Source organism: Acomys russatus, chromosome X (genome assembly GCF_903995435.1).
Source record: "Acomys russatus chromosome X, mAcoRus1.1, whole genome shotgun sequence".
NCBI lineage: Eukaryota > Metazoa > Chordata > Mammalia > Rodentia > Muridae > Acomys > Acomys russatus.
This window is the reverse complement of record NC_067169.1, coordinates 38,028,579-38,045,796: the sequence shown is the minus strand read 5'-3', so window position 1 is coordinate 38,045,796 and position 17,218 is coordinate 38,028,579. Positions and strand designations below refer to the sequence as shown.

At 34.4% G+C, this 17,218-nt stretch overlaps 1 protein-coding gene across 10 annotated transcripts in view; it reads right to left on the bottom strand.

Annotated features, from left to right (window-relative positions):
* Dmd (dystrophin) overlaps window positions 1-17,218 on the bottom strand; it is a 2,465,896-nt gene that overhangs the window by 580,732 nt on the left and 1,867,946 nt on the right. For all 10 annotated transcript variants that reach the window (XM_051140917.1, XM_051140916.1, XM_051140911.1 and 7 more), the window contains one exon: window positions 7,177-7,388. In XM_051140917.1, coding sequence (XP_050996874.1) covers window positions 7,177-7,388 — 212 coding nt within the window. The remainder of the gene's footprint in view (window positions 1-7,176; window positions 7,389-17,218) is intronic.

The following is a 17,218-nucleotide window of genomic DNA, read 5'->3' as shown; positions in this document are numbered from 1 at the left end:
ATGTAGACAATACTAGACTTGAACTTACAGTAATTCTTCTGCCTTTTGTCCCAACTTCTGAGATTATAGGTGTCTTTTATCATAACAGAACATATTAGTCATTTGAAATTCTCATAAAAATATAAGGATTCAAATTATTCTCCAACTTTGTAGTGCTTAGCATCATCTGATTTCTTTATTTTAGCTAATGTGTATAAAGTTTCATTTCATTGTTTTTCATTTATATTTTCTCATCAGTAATGATAACCATATTACCATTTGTTTAAGGATGTTTATTATGGATAATTTTTCTATTAAAACTGTCTCTGTAATTAGGTAATTTGCATTTTTCTTATTAAGTTATTAGAGTTTATATATGTTCTTATATAAAGTCCTCATTACATATATCATTTAAAATATTTTCTCTCATCCTGTGGATTGTCTTTTAACATACTGGGATTATTTGAAGTAAAAATGTTTTAGTTTTGATCAAATATATTTTGTGTCTTTTCTTATTACCTAAATATATTTTGTACCTTTATATTTTTGGAAATATTGTAAACTTTGATTTTTTTTGTGTGTGTGTGCACACACATAAGCATGTGGATGGGTATACAATTTGTACATGGCCAAAGTTGATGAAGATAGTGATAGATGTCCTCTTTTGACTCTCTCTCTCTCTGTATCTTTGAATTTCAAACATAGTCTCTCCCTGAATCTGGCTTGTTTTTTCTCAACTAGGATGGAAGCCAGACTTTGACAGTGGTCCTGTCTCTGATCCCTTTAAAGTGAATTTATAGGTAATTATTGGACACCCAACTTGTTACATGTATGCTGGGATCCAAACTGTAGTGCTTATGATTGCACTGTAAGTTATCGTAATTCCTGAGCCATCTCTCTAGCCCTTGAGGTTTTAGTTCTTGGGTTTATTTTTTTTTTTTCTTGTTCAGTAAGTTCTTTAATTTTGTCATCTTGTCCTTCCTCCCTCCCTTCTTTCCTCCCTTCCTCCCTCCCTGTTTCCTTCCTTCTCTTCATCTTCCTGGGATTTCACGTATCTGAGCTCGGCTTCAAAATCACTGGGAATGATCCACAGATGTAGTTTCAAAGATCATTGTAGACTCAATTTTGTTTGTTTGTTTTGTTGTGCTCTTTTTCTGTTCTTTTTTAAAATTAATTTATTCTTGTTACATCTCAATGGTTATCCTATCCCTTGTATCCTCCCATTCTTCCCTCCCTCCCATTTTCCACCTACTCCCTTCCCCTATGACTGTGACTGAGGGGGACCTCCTCCCCCTTTATATGCTCATAGGATATCAAGTCTCTTATTGGTAGCCTGCTATCCTTCCTCTGAGTGCCACCAGGTCTAGACTCAAATGGTATATACTCACTTATATCTGCATACTAACCCAAGGGGCATGTCTCATAAAAGTCTTCACTTACCAGGAAACTGGGTTTAGTTTTAAATACCATCATGGAATAGCTTGGGTTTTTTGTTTGCAAAGCATTAAACCTTGCTTATTTTAATTGACAAAAGTTATATGTTTATAGGGTAAAATGTGATGTATATGTTTAAAGTAAATAATCTAATCTATCATCTCATATAATGTTCATTTTTTTGTATTGGAGAATTTGAAATGTGGTTTTAAAATGATTCAGAGGAATATAATAATTTATTATTAATCACATCGCATGTTGTGTTATGGAATTTGAGGATTTAATCATTCTAAGTGAAATGCCATGGTCTCCACCAGAATACATCAAGTCTTTTGTAACCATCATTCTTGGCTCTAGTTGTGTAAGTGTGAAATGATTGGTGTCCATAAGGGACTGCAAGACATGGTAACTCTGTATAACACATATGTATGAGTACCAAGAGAAAGTACCCTGTTACTATCTATCTTGTATCAGTAACATAAGGTGTATTTTATATGTTTTAAGTTCAGTACCTTCCTAGTGCTTTAATGAGAAAAATAATATTAGTGTGTTGATTCCTCTTATTCATGTGGCACCAATATATGGATAAAAAAATGAGAATTTTAAAAATGCATGATCAAATGGTTGGTTCTGAAAAGAAGATCTCAATGTCTTTCATTATTAGATTAGAAGTTGTTTTAGTCAATTAGCAGAAATACCTTTATATAACTCTAATTACACACATACATACACACATACATACATCAAAATGTATATGCTTAACATATATAAAATAATTCAGTTACTTTCTCTGTACATATATATAATACAGACAGGATATAAAATACAGACAGGATACTATCTCATATGTGTAGTTTACCTTCCACACATAATAAAAATGTACCTTTGAAAAAGGGTATATTTATAAAAGAAGTCCTTCTAATTTATTTCCTACAAAAATAATTTGTGATTTTTTAAATAGCTAGTGTGGCTACTTTGTAGAACAGGTTTAAGTTGGAATATTAATTACAATTATAGTGTAGGTTATCTATGGTCCAGTAAAAATGTATTTAAAATATAGGATTTTTTATCCTTGGAAATGTTTATTTAACAATTTGAAAATTATTAGATTTCTCACTTCAAATAGTTTCAAGTATTAAATAGCCAAATCCTCAAGGCTCAAACAAGATTTCACCTCTCTATTGAATTTATGTACTCTTAGCTCACCCAAGCACAAAACAGCTAATACCGTCACATTTGAAAGGCTTTTATGCTGAATTTGACACAAAAGCAATCACGGAGCAGACAAAACGAAATTTCTCTTTCAAAGGCTGAAAGGAGAAAAATAAATGAAAACTATGAGCCTGGCCAAACCTCCCTTGCCAGTGGAAAAGAAAGTTCAAAATGATCAAGAAACAATTTTTCCAAAGAACCCATTGCCAAGCTTGGACCAATCTTAACCTAGTAAACAGGCTGTGAACTCAACCAAGATTGTGCCAAATGAAATAAATCCTAAGATGATCAGCACTGGCAGTTTCAGGTGCCAGTGGTATACTACTTTTGCTTCTTTTGAAAGTGCTAAATGGCATCATCTCTCACTGAATTCTGTTATGGCTTACTGGCAGGGATTTTAATTAGTGTAGATGGTTGTATTTTTTCCCTGTAACGTCTGTCTCTCATAAAAGAGCATTTTTATATCAATCTAAGAAGATGAAATGAAGAGATATGGTTAATAAAATAATCTGATTTCCAAATGCACATCTTTGTTTCAGAAAATTAATCATTTGTACAGCAAAGCGAGAATGAACAAATAGACTGTGGATAGTTTTCATGACCTGCTAATTAGCAATTCATAGAATAGACCATCTGTAGTCTGTTTTTCTGCCCAACCAGTGTTCTCCTACTGCTGGTTTCCTTCTATTCTGACCATGTTTTTAAGATGGGCTTTCCCAGATGCCATCTCATAGGTGGTTCCTACTATACAAATATGGTATTCTTTCTACAATAGCTTCCCATTAATTTTCCTAACCAACAGGTGGATAGTTTCAAAATAGTCAACCAGTGAGATAAGATTTAAAGATGGAAATTAGTGAAATGCTAAGAATAATTAAAAATGTTCATGAGCAAAAATTATTAAATGATGAAAACCATGCAATAACACTAAACTGAAAATTCAGAATTAAAAAATATAGACATGAACAATTAATACATATATAGATAAGAGTTAGAAGAGATTAGGAATTAAGAATCATTAATGTATGCAGGTTGGTGGGAATCCAGATAAGTAGAATTCAGGACTCAAGAGGTAAAGGAAGGAGGAACTCTGTGATTTTGAAGTCAGCCTGGTGTGCAAAACAAATTCTAGAACAAGCAAAGCTGTTAACACAGATAAAACTGTCTCCAAAATCAAACAAGCAAAATATTATAAAAGTCATAGAATTGTGTTATTATTCAAAACCATCTACTGTTAATACTAAGAGTATGTTGGTCACATCAGGTATGGGTCAGTAATGGAGGCTGACTCCTGTAACCACAGCTCTCCAACTCTGATATGGGCCTTGCAAAACTAATAGTTTCTCTTGGCAATCAGAGGCAAACAAATTTAGCAATATTTATAAGGCGAGAGATACAGGTCAGAATAACCAATGTCTTCTTGCATCAATTTCCAAACCTTCTAAAAAATATAATTGTAAGTGATAAGCCTGCCAACATCACTGAGTAGTGAGTGAGACCACATTTAGCTATGAAAATATCTCTCTTTTGTTTCCCAACTTTGCAAAGAATTAAAAATAGTAGTTTCATCTAAATGAATGTAATTTGAAATTATCTTCAGTTTTTCAAAGTAGAAAATACTGTGAAAATGTTCCCATATTACATTATTTAATTACTTTCTTTTTCAGCCAGTTGGCTTATCAATGATATAATCTTATTTGTCAATTGATAATTATTGTTGTCTATTTCAGAGCATCATGATGTTTTATCAATTTGTTTTATCAACACAGACAGTGGTTGGAAGAGAAAATCTGTGAGTTGTCTACAAGAATAATTGCTATAAATTCCTGTCCTACATTCCTCTTCCTATAAAAAAAGTGACTCAACCTTCTTTGCCTTGAATTTTCTGCATACAACTATAAGAGTGTTTTTCATAAGGAATGACTGAGAGACCCAAATAAAACAATGCATGTAAAATGAATACCACAGTTTTTAGCACACAACACTCAACTTTAAGTATTAACAATAGAATTATTTTAGTATTCGTGTATGCCTTCCAGGAGAGGAGGACTGTTGGAACATTAATGGTTTGGCCATCTTTATCATTTGCCTTATGATCATATGTTTACTGTGACAGCCTTGCCTATCATTAAATTTCTAAATATAGACAAAAACGCCTATGATTTCTATAGATAATGGCTGAGTCAATTTTCTGAAGCAGTTAGAAGGCCACCCATAGCTATTTAAAAAAATCTTGTGGTAGATGTTTTAAAACATCTGTTTGAATAATTAGGCTATTTTGTTTTCTTTTTCCGTATTTCCTTTTCTTCTAATCTCTTATATGAATCCTTGTACTTTTGTAACAGCTACTTATTACACCATAATAATTCTTGTCAACCTCTTAGGATTTTCTCAGGGTAAGGTTATTTTTTCATTTGTCAACCTTTAGACTCAAACATGGCACTATTTAACTCTCATTTTCATTTTCCCCATCTGCCTCAAACCTGTTTTATGATAATTTTGTATACATTAACCCTTTTTTCTTTGATCTGTGAAATTCGCAGTACACTAACTAGCTTGTGGATAAAAAAAAAATTCAAGATTAACCACATGGATTGCATTTCAAATAGTTAAACCAGGAATCAAGAAAATGATTTAGAAATTACTTATGCTTCTGTGCCAGGATGTAATTACAGAGGTAATGATGACTCTAAAAATCCTATATGTCAGATGGGTGTGGTGTTGCATGCATGTCATACTAGCATTCAGGAAGGCAGAGGCAGGGGGATCTCTGTGAGTTCAAAGTCAGTCTGGTCTACAAAGCAATTCCAGGACATCCAAGGCTACACCGAGAAACCTTGCCTCGAAAAATCATTGGAAAAAAAATCCTATATAGCCTTCTAAAATTCTGGTTTATCTGAAGATCTTATCTTTGTAGCAGTTTATATCCTCTAACAAAGTAGCTATGATAAAGATAGGCTAAAAGTTTATTAATATCACTTAGTCTACCTGAAATTAACTGGGAAAAAGGTCTGGGCAGTGAGATATGGTAGGAGCTACATAAGAAGCCCATCAAGGGCTCTGCACAAACTGCCATATCAACCAAGGTCAACGCAGGCAGTAAATCTACACCTGGTATTCAGATCAACCCAATGGACAGCTCACTCTCCACGGTTGTGTGGAAAGCTGAGACAGCCTCTGACATGAACTCTGTTGTCCTCTATTTGACCACTTCCCCTTGGTGTGGGGGTCTGGTGGCATTCAGAGTAGCCTGTGATCATATGGTGGGGGAGGAGGTCCCCTTCTGTCACAGGTCTAAGGGACAGGAATAGCATGAAAGTGGGAGGGAGGGTGGGAACGGGAAGATACAAGTGAGGCGATAACAATTCTGAATAAATTATAATGAAAAAGAAAAATGAAAAGGAAATTGCAAGCCTGCTATAAAGTTCCACGAACTGAACAAATACATTCTCAGTGGCTTTAGGGCACCCATATGTTTAAAACAATACTTTTGAAAAATTGGAACATATGATCTTCTGGACAGAACGTGTAAAAAGGATTTATCAGTTTCTTACAGACTATAACCAACAAATTAATTGTTATTAATCTGTATTGTATTATGCTGTTGGTATTTCACAATTTCTCTATGTAACTTAGCATAATATAAACAGACTGCTTTGTATATGAGATATTTTAGAAATGAAAAAAATTATCCAAGAAAAACATATGGTTTTCTTCTTAGATGACATATCTCATGTCAGATTTTTATCCTTGATTACAAGAAAACTTTTTATGCCAAATTAAGAAAAAAATAACAGTAAAGAGTTTTGGATTAAGTTATACTTCAAATCACCTTCCAATCACATTATTTGATTGGTTAAAAATCTCTTAACAGTATTCACTGTTTACCATTTAATATCTCAGATGACATATACATGCAACATTTGAAAGGATAAAATTTATATAAAGTATCATGCATTGTTCTTGACAAAATAAATACACCTTCTTTATCCTTTTCTATTAGCCTAGAAGATAAGGTAAGAGGGAATATAACTGTTACTTTTCATAGGAATAAACTAATGGCAAATGTTAATTTAACATTATACTACCACAGAATTGTGGTGTGCATACCATCTTTGAAGTGTTCTTAAAGAATGGTGTGGTATAAAACACCTCATGGATAGTGTTTGCCTAGCATTAGAAAGTCTTGAGCTCAATCTCCAGCAGAAACTTAACATGGTTGCAAGGCACATGCTTGTAATTCCAGCTTTTAGGAGGTGTAAGGAGGATGATTAGGAGTATAGGCAAGAAGAGGTTATGTAAGACCTGTGTCAACAACAATAGCAACAATAACAGGAGCAAGAGCAACAAAAAACCTAAGAAACTGTGTGTATACTACTACAAGATGAAAATGAACTTTAAGATTGCAATGGGCCATCAGTTTCCCTCTAATTTGTACTAAGTCTCAAAATGTTGTGATTTTCATTAAAATCATTAAATTTTAATCTATGACATGATTTCCTTTGTTATAACAAGAATTTTCCTTTTAAAAAAGAAAGGCTTGACACTAACCTTGGTTTCTGTGATCTTCTTTTGGACTGCATCCATCGTGTGAGGACCCTCCTTCCATGAGTCTAGCTTAGCTCTGGCCTGTCCTATGACCTGTTCAGCTTCTTCCTTGGCTTCTAGCCACTGTGTTGAATCCTTTAACATTTCATTCAATTGCTGTCTCCGGTTCTGCAGGTGCTCCTGTACTTCATCCCACTGAAACTGAATTCTTTCAACTGGCATGAAAGAAAAAAAATAACAGTAAGTACTACTCAAAAAAGGCAGTTGAAAGTTAGCATCCAAACTTCATTTCACATTTTTATTTCTCCTTAAAAATATTTAAGATGCTATTGGTATAAAGGTAGAATAATTAATAAAATGATTTCATTACTTAGGTTGCAAATTTGACTTTCTATTAAATTAGTCTCATGAAAGTAAACTAGAATATTCATGCTATATGTAGAACTGCAATTTTATTCACAATCTCTAATCTAAAACAAGAATTATCTCTTAGAAAGGCACTAAAGGGCTTGGCTCTATGACTTAAGCACACAACTTGTCAGTGTAAGGATCTAAGTTTGGAAGTTCTGAACCCAGAGTCTAAATGGGAAGCAGAGACAAAAAAATTCCTAGATTTCATTGGGTAGCTAGCCTATTTAAAGAGAGACCTTGTCTAAAAAATAAATAAATAAATAAATAAATAAATAAATAAATAAATAAATAATAAAATAAAATAAAATAAACCTAGCCACATATATTTGGGTTTGAAATAGAAAAAAAATCCATGTCAAGATAAAACCTGTAAGGAACTACACTGTGTAACCAGTTGTGATATCAATATAATATATTTATCTAAGGGAAAAAATAAAAAAAAAAATAATAATAAAAAGCAACCGAGGACTGACTCCAGAGGCTGTCCTCTGGCTTTCACATGCAAAGGAGAACAAAAAAGACAAGAATTCATCTTCTTTATACATATTTAACAAGAGTATTTGGACAAATGTACTTGATACTTATGTCACTATGAAAGAGATATTACACAATAACCTTCCAAAGCCCAAATATATCCTACCTCCAAGATGTACAGTGATAAAGATGGAGCAGAGATTGAGGGAAATGGTCAGCCAGTGACTAGTTTAACTTGAGACCCACCCTATGGGGGTGGAGCAAACCCCTGACAATATTAATAATACTTTGCTATGTTTGCAGATAGGAGCCTAGCATAATTGTCCTTTGAGAGGCTCCACCCAACAGCTGATAGAAACAGATGCTGAGACCAAGAGGCAAACATTAGGCAGAGCTTGGGCATTCCTGTAGAAGAGTGGGAGGAAGGATAGAGGAACCCGGAGGGTACAAGAATTCTACAAGAAGACCAACACAGTAAAATAACCTTGGCCCATGGGGGCTCATGGAGATTGAACCACCAACCAAAGAGCACACATGGACTAGACCTATGCCTCCGGTACATATGCAGCTGATGGGCAGTTTGGTATTCATGTAGGTTCTCTAGAAAGTGGGAAGGGAGCTGTCTCTGACAGACTCATTTGCCTGATTTTGCATCACTTTCCCCTAGCCAGGCTGCCTTGTCTGGCCTCAGTGGAAGAGGATGTGCTTAGTCCTGATGTGACTTGATGGGCCAAGGTGGGTTGGTATGAGGAGGTAAGCTCCCCTTTTCTGAGAAGGGGAGGGGCAAAAGGGGAATGAGGGTGGGAGGGCAGGATGGAAGAAGAGGAAGGATGGGGATATGAAGTGAAAAATTAAAACAAAAAAGAGGAGTATTTGTATATAAAACTAATGCTGCCTAAAAAAGGACAAGCTTGGATGCAGGCAGAGTTGATGGCCAAATTCTGCCAAGACAGGGTAAGCAAGTCCTTAACAGTTCCTGTCTCACAAATATGCCTGTCAGATATATTGGGCCAGAATGCTGAAGTTAATGCTCCAACATTATAAGAGAATTTTGGGTGACTGTTCAGGTAGAAAACTGTCTCTGTCATCTTCTCATTTGGGAAGCTACTAACCTGCACTCCTGTTATACTCAGGTGATCAATTTTATTACTCCTCAAACCTCTGATGGGGTTGATGACCAAATAGTTCAGTTTTACAATTAAACTTACTTGTTTAGATGTTAAGATGTGTTTAAGTCTAAATATATGTTTTAAGTTGATAATAACAAGATGTGATGGGGATTAATTTAAATTCAAATACAAACAGCCAAAACACTAAGAATGTAACATTTATATAATTCCTGATTGTTTCATGGTTCTTCTTTCTATAGGTAGTCTATTGTATATATGTGTAATAATATAAATATATATGTAAACAAATTTTTAAAAATGATTAAATTTATTTTCAAAGAAACCTAATCATATTTTGTAGGCACTTTAAAATTTATAACTATATTGAACTGTAGAAGGTAATAATCACAAAGAGTGTATTATTTTTACCTAAGTACTATTAGATGAATTCTATGAAGACTGAAGGTGTAGGATTCACTGTGAAATAAGGTAAAGATATGATAATTCATTTTGAAAAGCAGAAATTATGGAGGAATATTTTCCTTTACAAAAGGACGTGGCATAATACTTTAGAGAATTAAGCAATCAATTCTTCAAGTATATTAAAAATATTATTTGACTTGTAACTCTACTTCCAGATAAACAGTCAAGAGAAATTAATATTTATTTATATTTATCAAAAGACTCTCACTTTCCAGGCCTCGTAAGTTAATGTATACCTATGTTATATATATCTCTGTCTCTCTATATCTGTCTATCTATCTATCCATCCACCATCCATCCATTGATCTTGTATATAGAGGCATGAGATATTAACAACTATTTTCAACAATATAGAGAGCTCTAAAAGATATAATGTTGAGGAGTAGAAAAGTCAGTTACAATCAATACTAAAATGCTGTTTGATTAAATGTAACATATAAACTCTGAAAAAATAATAGAAGATTTTAGATCTTAGGAGATCAGTTGCCACTAAATTGGTAGTCAGTGGAATACATATGAAAGAGTCTAACTAGGCTCTGATACTACTCTGTTTCTTGAGTTATATAGTAATTACACAAATATATTAAGTTTGTGACTGTTTACCAATTTATGTATTTTTGATCAGTATAATTTTAATAATATATTGGAATTGAATAAATATATTAAGGTATTATTTAACATATAAAATATACTATATATGAACACACATATATGTATATAATTTAAAGGTTATCTTTGTCAAAAGTGGTACATTATGTATTATATGGATTGGTTTGGCAAGTTACAACCATAGATTAGGGCTAAGTTTCTTTCAGATTCTGCTTAGTGATAAAAAGCTTGCTTATCATATGGGAGCTCTTAGTCTGATCCTCAGTACCACAAAAGGAGAATATATAAGGAGTATTTACTGGAGAGTGAACTAGATTAGACTTGCCATAACAAACTAGACCATAAAGGCCTATTGGGTTAAAAAAAAAAAAAGAAAAGAAAAAGAAAAGAAAGCTGGGCAATGAAGTTGATTAACTGGCAGTAATCACCAGGGACGACCCTGAACAACCACATGCGGAAAATTTGAGAAGCATTACAGGTATTTTCATTTTCTCAAGAGATGAAAGAAGGCATAAAATCTAAAGATCATCAAAGTGAAGCTGTTATCCTGGAAATGGTTCAGTGTGGAAGTTGGAAAGCATACAGACATAGTAATTGTGCATAATAGGCAGCAATTCAAATTACAGAATTTTATCACACTTGCAATAATTTCCTCAGGAGATTGAGTGACCAAAGATGTTTTACAGCAATGCATTTGGTCACTAGAGCCCATACTGTTAGATTTACATTTACACCAGATTCCACTGACATACAAAAGTGAAATAATAATAAAATATATGCACATAAACCCAGACAATCTGTGCATGTTTGTAATTGAAAAGCAACTCAGAAATACACATTTTTTCTCATAGAAGTCCATTGCAGAAAACTTCTCAGCTGATTTAAACAGTAAATAGATGCTAGATAATGAAGGGAAGTAAATAACCAAATGTATGATGTAGGATGACAGACTGAGACACAGCATGTGTCCGATGTACCGGTCTCCAGAACTGTCAAATGGGAAACCCAGAAATCATGCAAAGAATCACAGTCTCGCAGAAAAAGAAACAGGTCAGTTGATTAAATACTAACCAATTCTTCACTTCAAGGTTTTAAATGAGCTATGTTTGCTTATTAATATACATTCTTGATGGAAATAAATTCCTATGTTTTTCCCTGGAAGGAATTATTTTTTTAAAAAATTATTGCTATTTTGAACATACATAAACAAAGAATAGCAATTTCAGCACTGATGTTATAGCCTTTGAATTAGAAGTTAGTGATATTGAACTTTAGAAAGTAACCTTGATTTTTAGAGTGTCCTGTATTCTAGCCCTAGTTTTGTAATAAAATAGCAAATTTTAATAGAAAAAAGTTAATTTACTAGGCAAGCATCAGCATCCTCAACTGCAAAAGTAAAATAATTAACAGCCAGCAAGACACATAGTTATTGTGATAGTAAATCTAAGTAATGGACACAAGCATAAAGGGCCTTGTTATGTAAGCTAAATGGGGAAGACTAAACAACAAATTCTCAGCACGCATCCATGATATGCTAGGGGTATACACTGTTGTGACATGCATAATACTTGATGCTTCTATTGAGGATGGAATGTTGTGAACAATTTAGCCAACACTATGATTTCATGTGCAAAATGCACCTCAAGAGCTGTATTATTCCCCTAGATGGTCATTTAGTCACGTTTCATCTTGATAATCCTATGGTCACAAACTCAGTCATGCTGAAAGTCAGATAAAGTAAGCTCAAGCCAACCTTACAAAATACCCTTTTCTGGATTTATGGTATTTTCTCTTTGTATCTTGATAGAGCCACACACCACATAGGTATGTATGTTTTATTCATAAAACCTCATCAAATGAAATACAAAGATGTATTCTAAACCTAAGTTGGCATAGACAAAAGAAATGTCACTGAATAATGAGCTTTTGATAAAAGAAATATATATTGTGTTTAATGGTAAAATGATCTGGGCCCAGGGATCCTGCTCAAACTGTGGCACCAGACAATGACAATACTTGAAGTAAACTTCAAACCCCTACCCAGATCTAGCCAATGGACAGGATGTTCTCCACAGTTGAGTGGAGAGTGGGGTCTGACTTTCACATGTACTCTGGTGCCTCATATTTGACCACGTCCCCTGGAGGGGGAGACCTGGTGGCACTCAGAGGAAGGATAGCAGGCTACCAAGAAGAGACTTGATACCCTATGAGCATATACAGGGGGAGGAGGTCCCCCTCAGTTACAGTCATAGGGGAGGGGAGTAAGGGGAAAATGGAAGGGAAGGAAGAATGGGAGGATACAAGTGATAAGATAGCAACTGAGATATAATATGAATAAATTAATAAAATATATTTTAAAAAATGAACTGATACTACAGAATTACTTTGGAATGTATCTGAAATGTATAAGGATTATGTGTAGTTAAAGAGATTACATGACAAAACAGGTTCTTGATTCTAAATGGTAGGTTCTCAGTCACTGCAAAGCTTTCAGTTTTTTCCCCTTTTGAAACATTTCAAGGTATTTGATTGTTAATAAAAACATTTTTCCATAGCAAACAAAGCAACATACTACTTAAGCAATTTTGGAATTTGCTAACACCGCTTTCCAATGTTGAAGAAAATATACCATTTGCAGAAAATGGAAATTTAAAAGATATTAAGCAGGATTTATAAGAATACAATGGAAAAATACTTTGCTCAAAATCATACTCAATGTACATGGGGTGGAGCTAAAAATGAACTTTAGGCTGGTCTCTTCATTTTTCAATCAACAGATTAGCAAATAAATATTGAGTGATAACCTTAAAAGTATGGTAAAAACCACTGTAGTGAGCCTTTTGGAATTTTGGTTTCTTTAAAAAAGCCACAGAAATGCTATGGGAATATGTTTTCATTTTAATCCCAGGTATGGAAATATGAGCCTGCCTCACAGCAGGGGACTATGATTTCCTTCCTGTTCTAGCATGGTGTGTGTTTTTTTGAGCTGCTGATAGTTTCTGCTGGTATGTAGAATTCTGATAACTTTTCAGAGGGTGTATAAATGCTAGGGTCCTAAGAGACAGCGTTGCTGTTGTTGGCTGGATGATGGTTGGATGCCATTGATTGTTGCTGATTGTAGTTTGTCAATTAGTCATACACAAAGAAATGAGAAAAAATTAGGTATCCTGACTGCTAAAATCAAACTTGCCCCACGGACTTGATACCCTTAACCAGTAGGAAAAAGTGTACTGGTTAGGATGCACTCTTTTTCCTCTATCCTATTTTTCTCTCAAATCTAGTGTTAGGAGATTTAAAGAGAAGAAGAAGAGGGGTAGAAAATGGTGGGAGAGAGAAAGAAACACAAAAAATAACAAACGCTGGCTTAAATAGCTCTAACAAGAAGATAATGAGTATGTCTTTTTTTTTCTTTTGGTTTTTCGAGACAGGGTTTCTCTGTGTAGCCTTGGCCATCCTGGACTCACTTTGTAGACCAGGTTGGCCTCGAACTCACAGCAATCCTCCTGCCTGTGCTTCCCGAGTGCTGGGATTAAAGGCGTGTGCCACCATGCCCGGCCATGACTATGTCTTTTAATGAGGGTTTATTGTACTATTTGGCTTACTAATCATATGAAAGTTCTCATTATGGAAAATAGTTTTTAAAATGAGGAGACTTTTAGTTTACATGAAAGCCCGAAGTTGGGTTTCAAAACTTGATTTACAGGTACCCGCAAATGCCCATGTGTTAAACGCTTCATCTCTAGCTTGACAACACTAGGGGAGTCTGGAAATCCTTAACAGGCATGATCTAGGGGAAGGGCTTTGGGAACTGAAGATGAGTTCTAAAAGAGGATTATAAATCCTTATTGGTCTGTCTTGTTTTTCTTTACCGTGAAATGATGAGAGGTTTTGTCTCCATGTGCCTCCTGCTCATGTTGTGTGCTCCACAAGACACAAAAATACAAGCAAAACAAAACAAAACAGAAAACCCTACCTAATCATGGACTTGAATTGCCAAGAGAAAGGTTGACTTTATAATAATTTAGTTATCTCCAGAATTTATTGTACTGGTAGAAAACTGACTAATATAATACCTGTAAAATATTTCAGTTTATTATTGTTGGTCACATGCAATCACAGAAAATAATCTACTTAGATGTTATATAAACAGAGCATATTGTTGGATAATTTATCCGTTCTCTGCCTAATTAGGTATCAAGTACAGCAAATAAAATGGTAACAACATAAAAAGCTATAGAAAGAGTCAGTTACAAGAGAGTTAAAGGAGTCCCATTACAATTTCAGTACCACAGATTTATTGACATACCAAAAACATGCATTGCACAAAACAACACCCATTCCTCACTGTAACATTACACAAAGTCTATACATTCATTGAAATATAAATATTTTTGTTTTAATATGAATGAACTTTCATTTGAACAACTTAAACTTATTTTTAATGAATAAAAAAAGGCAAATAATACCAAAAAATTATCTGGGCTCACTGTCATTGTCTTATAAACAGTCCACAGATTCTTCATTTAAGTTAAGTAATAAACATAAATGCAATAAAATACATGGAACATGTCTGACTAATCGGACATTAGCCACATAATACAGGATAACTATACTACAAAACACAGTCAGAAACAGCAACCAAGGACCATGTATGATGTGGACCTAGACCCACTGCTCAGATGTAGCATCACAGTCTCCTTGTGGATCCCATGTGTGGAGAGCAGGAACTACTTCAGACATGCACTCTGGCCACAGAACTTAGATCACTTCGCCCCTAGCAAGATGGCCTTGCCAGGCTAAAGAGGAAGAGGTTGCAACTAATACAGATGAAACTTGATAGGCTGAGGTCAGATATTAGGGGAAGAGGGCTCCCCTGTCTGAATACTAAGGGTGGGAGGGAGAGGGGACAAAGGAGGAATGAGGCTACAATCAATATATGAACAATTTAAACTGCAGAACAAGCAGGGACTTACATTGCTAATCCCACCATACAGGACTAGCTCTGAGACTGACTGAAATGTGAATGTCTAGGTATAGACAATGTTTCTGGTTGACCACAAAACCCCTATGAATTACTATTAGATGCCATTCTTCATATGGCATGAATGAATATTTACAGAGGTCTACTTTTCCTGCTCATACAAAGAACAGAAAGTCAGCCTTAATTGTTCTGTTCATCACATACACTTTATTCACTTATAATTTTAGGATGGTAAAATGCTTGTGAGAAATTATATGCTTTCAGAACAAAAGATCCAGACATTGACATTGAATCAGACCTGATAAGATACATTGTTCACAGCAAACTGGATGTTGACATCCTGTTTGGAAAAAGGGGTTGAAAAGAAAGAAGGGGGAATATAGAAATATATAGGGAAGATAGAACAAAAAGTAGATTAGTGAATCTACTCCTCAGCTTAATGCCTCAATTGTCACTCACAAGGTATTTTTAATTCACTGGTATAAAATTTTGTTTATAGATGCAAAATAAGTTTAATTCTAGATACAGTGGTATTATATTCAAGTGTAAGATTATTCTTTACACACATTATGTATATATATACATATATATATATATATATTTCTACTCTAACATGAGTTATTGTACCCATATAACTCAATTATAATACAAGGTTTACTTCTAATGCTTTGAAAGTGCTATAGTAAGCTGTTTAGGAGAAATAAGTTATACAAATTAAATGTTAGTGGATTAAATCATAGTCATATCAATTGCTAGTCTACTTTTATCACAAGAATATACATCTTAGGTCCAGCAGATAGATATGACTCTATAGAAAGATAAGGCAAAATAGGTAAACAAGGTCTCCAAAAACCACAGAGGCATGCAGAATATGGCATTTTAAAATGTTTTTATTACTTTAAAGATTCATTGACAATGAGACAGGTTAATTCCTGGCAACACCCAGCCTACGTCGAAGAGGATGATGAGCATCAAAGAACCTCCTTATGTAGATGGTTTCAAATGTGGCAAACAAGCCACTGGGGAAAAGGTCCGCATTTCTACTGCAGACAGAATTCTGCCTAAATAAAAGGCAAGCTTTAATACAGGCATAATTGACAGCCAAACTCTGCCAAGACAGTGTAAGCAAGTCCTCAATAGTTCCTGCCTCACAGATATGTCTGTCAGATATATTGGGCCAGAAGGCTGAAGAAGATGCTCCAATACTATAGAGAGTTTTGGGTGACTATTCAGGTACAAAACTGTCTCTGTCATCTTCTCATTTGAAAACTACAAGCTACTAACCTGCACTCCCGACATACTCAGGTAATAAAGTTTATTCCTTCTCAATTCCACTTACCTCCCCTCTTTTAAACAAGAAAATGCCAAGTCATGCAACCTTTCAACCTCCTTAATTACTCTTTTCACCTCTTTATCATCTGACTATCTCTTCCTTAGGCTGTTTTAATTAAAAAGCCCCCTGTTGCTTTCTCTAATTGTTAGATCATAAGCTTCTCTACACATTCGAATCACCCGGGGTGCTTTTAAAAATACCAGTGTCTGGGACCTAGTCCCAAAGGTTCTGAATTAATTGGTTTGGGGTGGAATAAAGGCAATACCATTTTTTGAAAGCTCCCCATAGTGATTCTACTATGTAGCCAAAAATGCAAATTATTAATCTAATACTAGCCTTTTGTATTGTTTATCCTTCTTCATTACTTTGGTCTAAGAAGTCTTTTGGAGATAAAAATCTAATTCTGTCTGTCATCATGTCTAAAATTCCTTTCATTTCCTACTTCCTGTGCTTTCTAGGTACAATGAAATTGACACACTGGCTTATAAAACCTTAGAAGAAGTAGAGTTTGTTTACTTTCTAATTTTTTTAGCTTCTGATGTTTGATGTAAAGTTTATTTTCAAGTAGTATAGACACATATATTATGTGACCTACACATCTCACTTGAGTCTGTTTTCTGTTAATTTATAAGCTTCTCTACATTT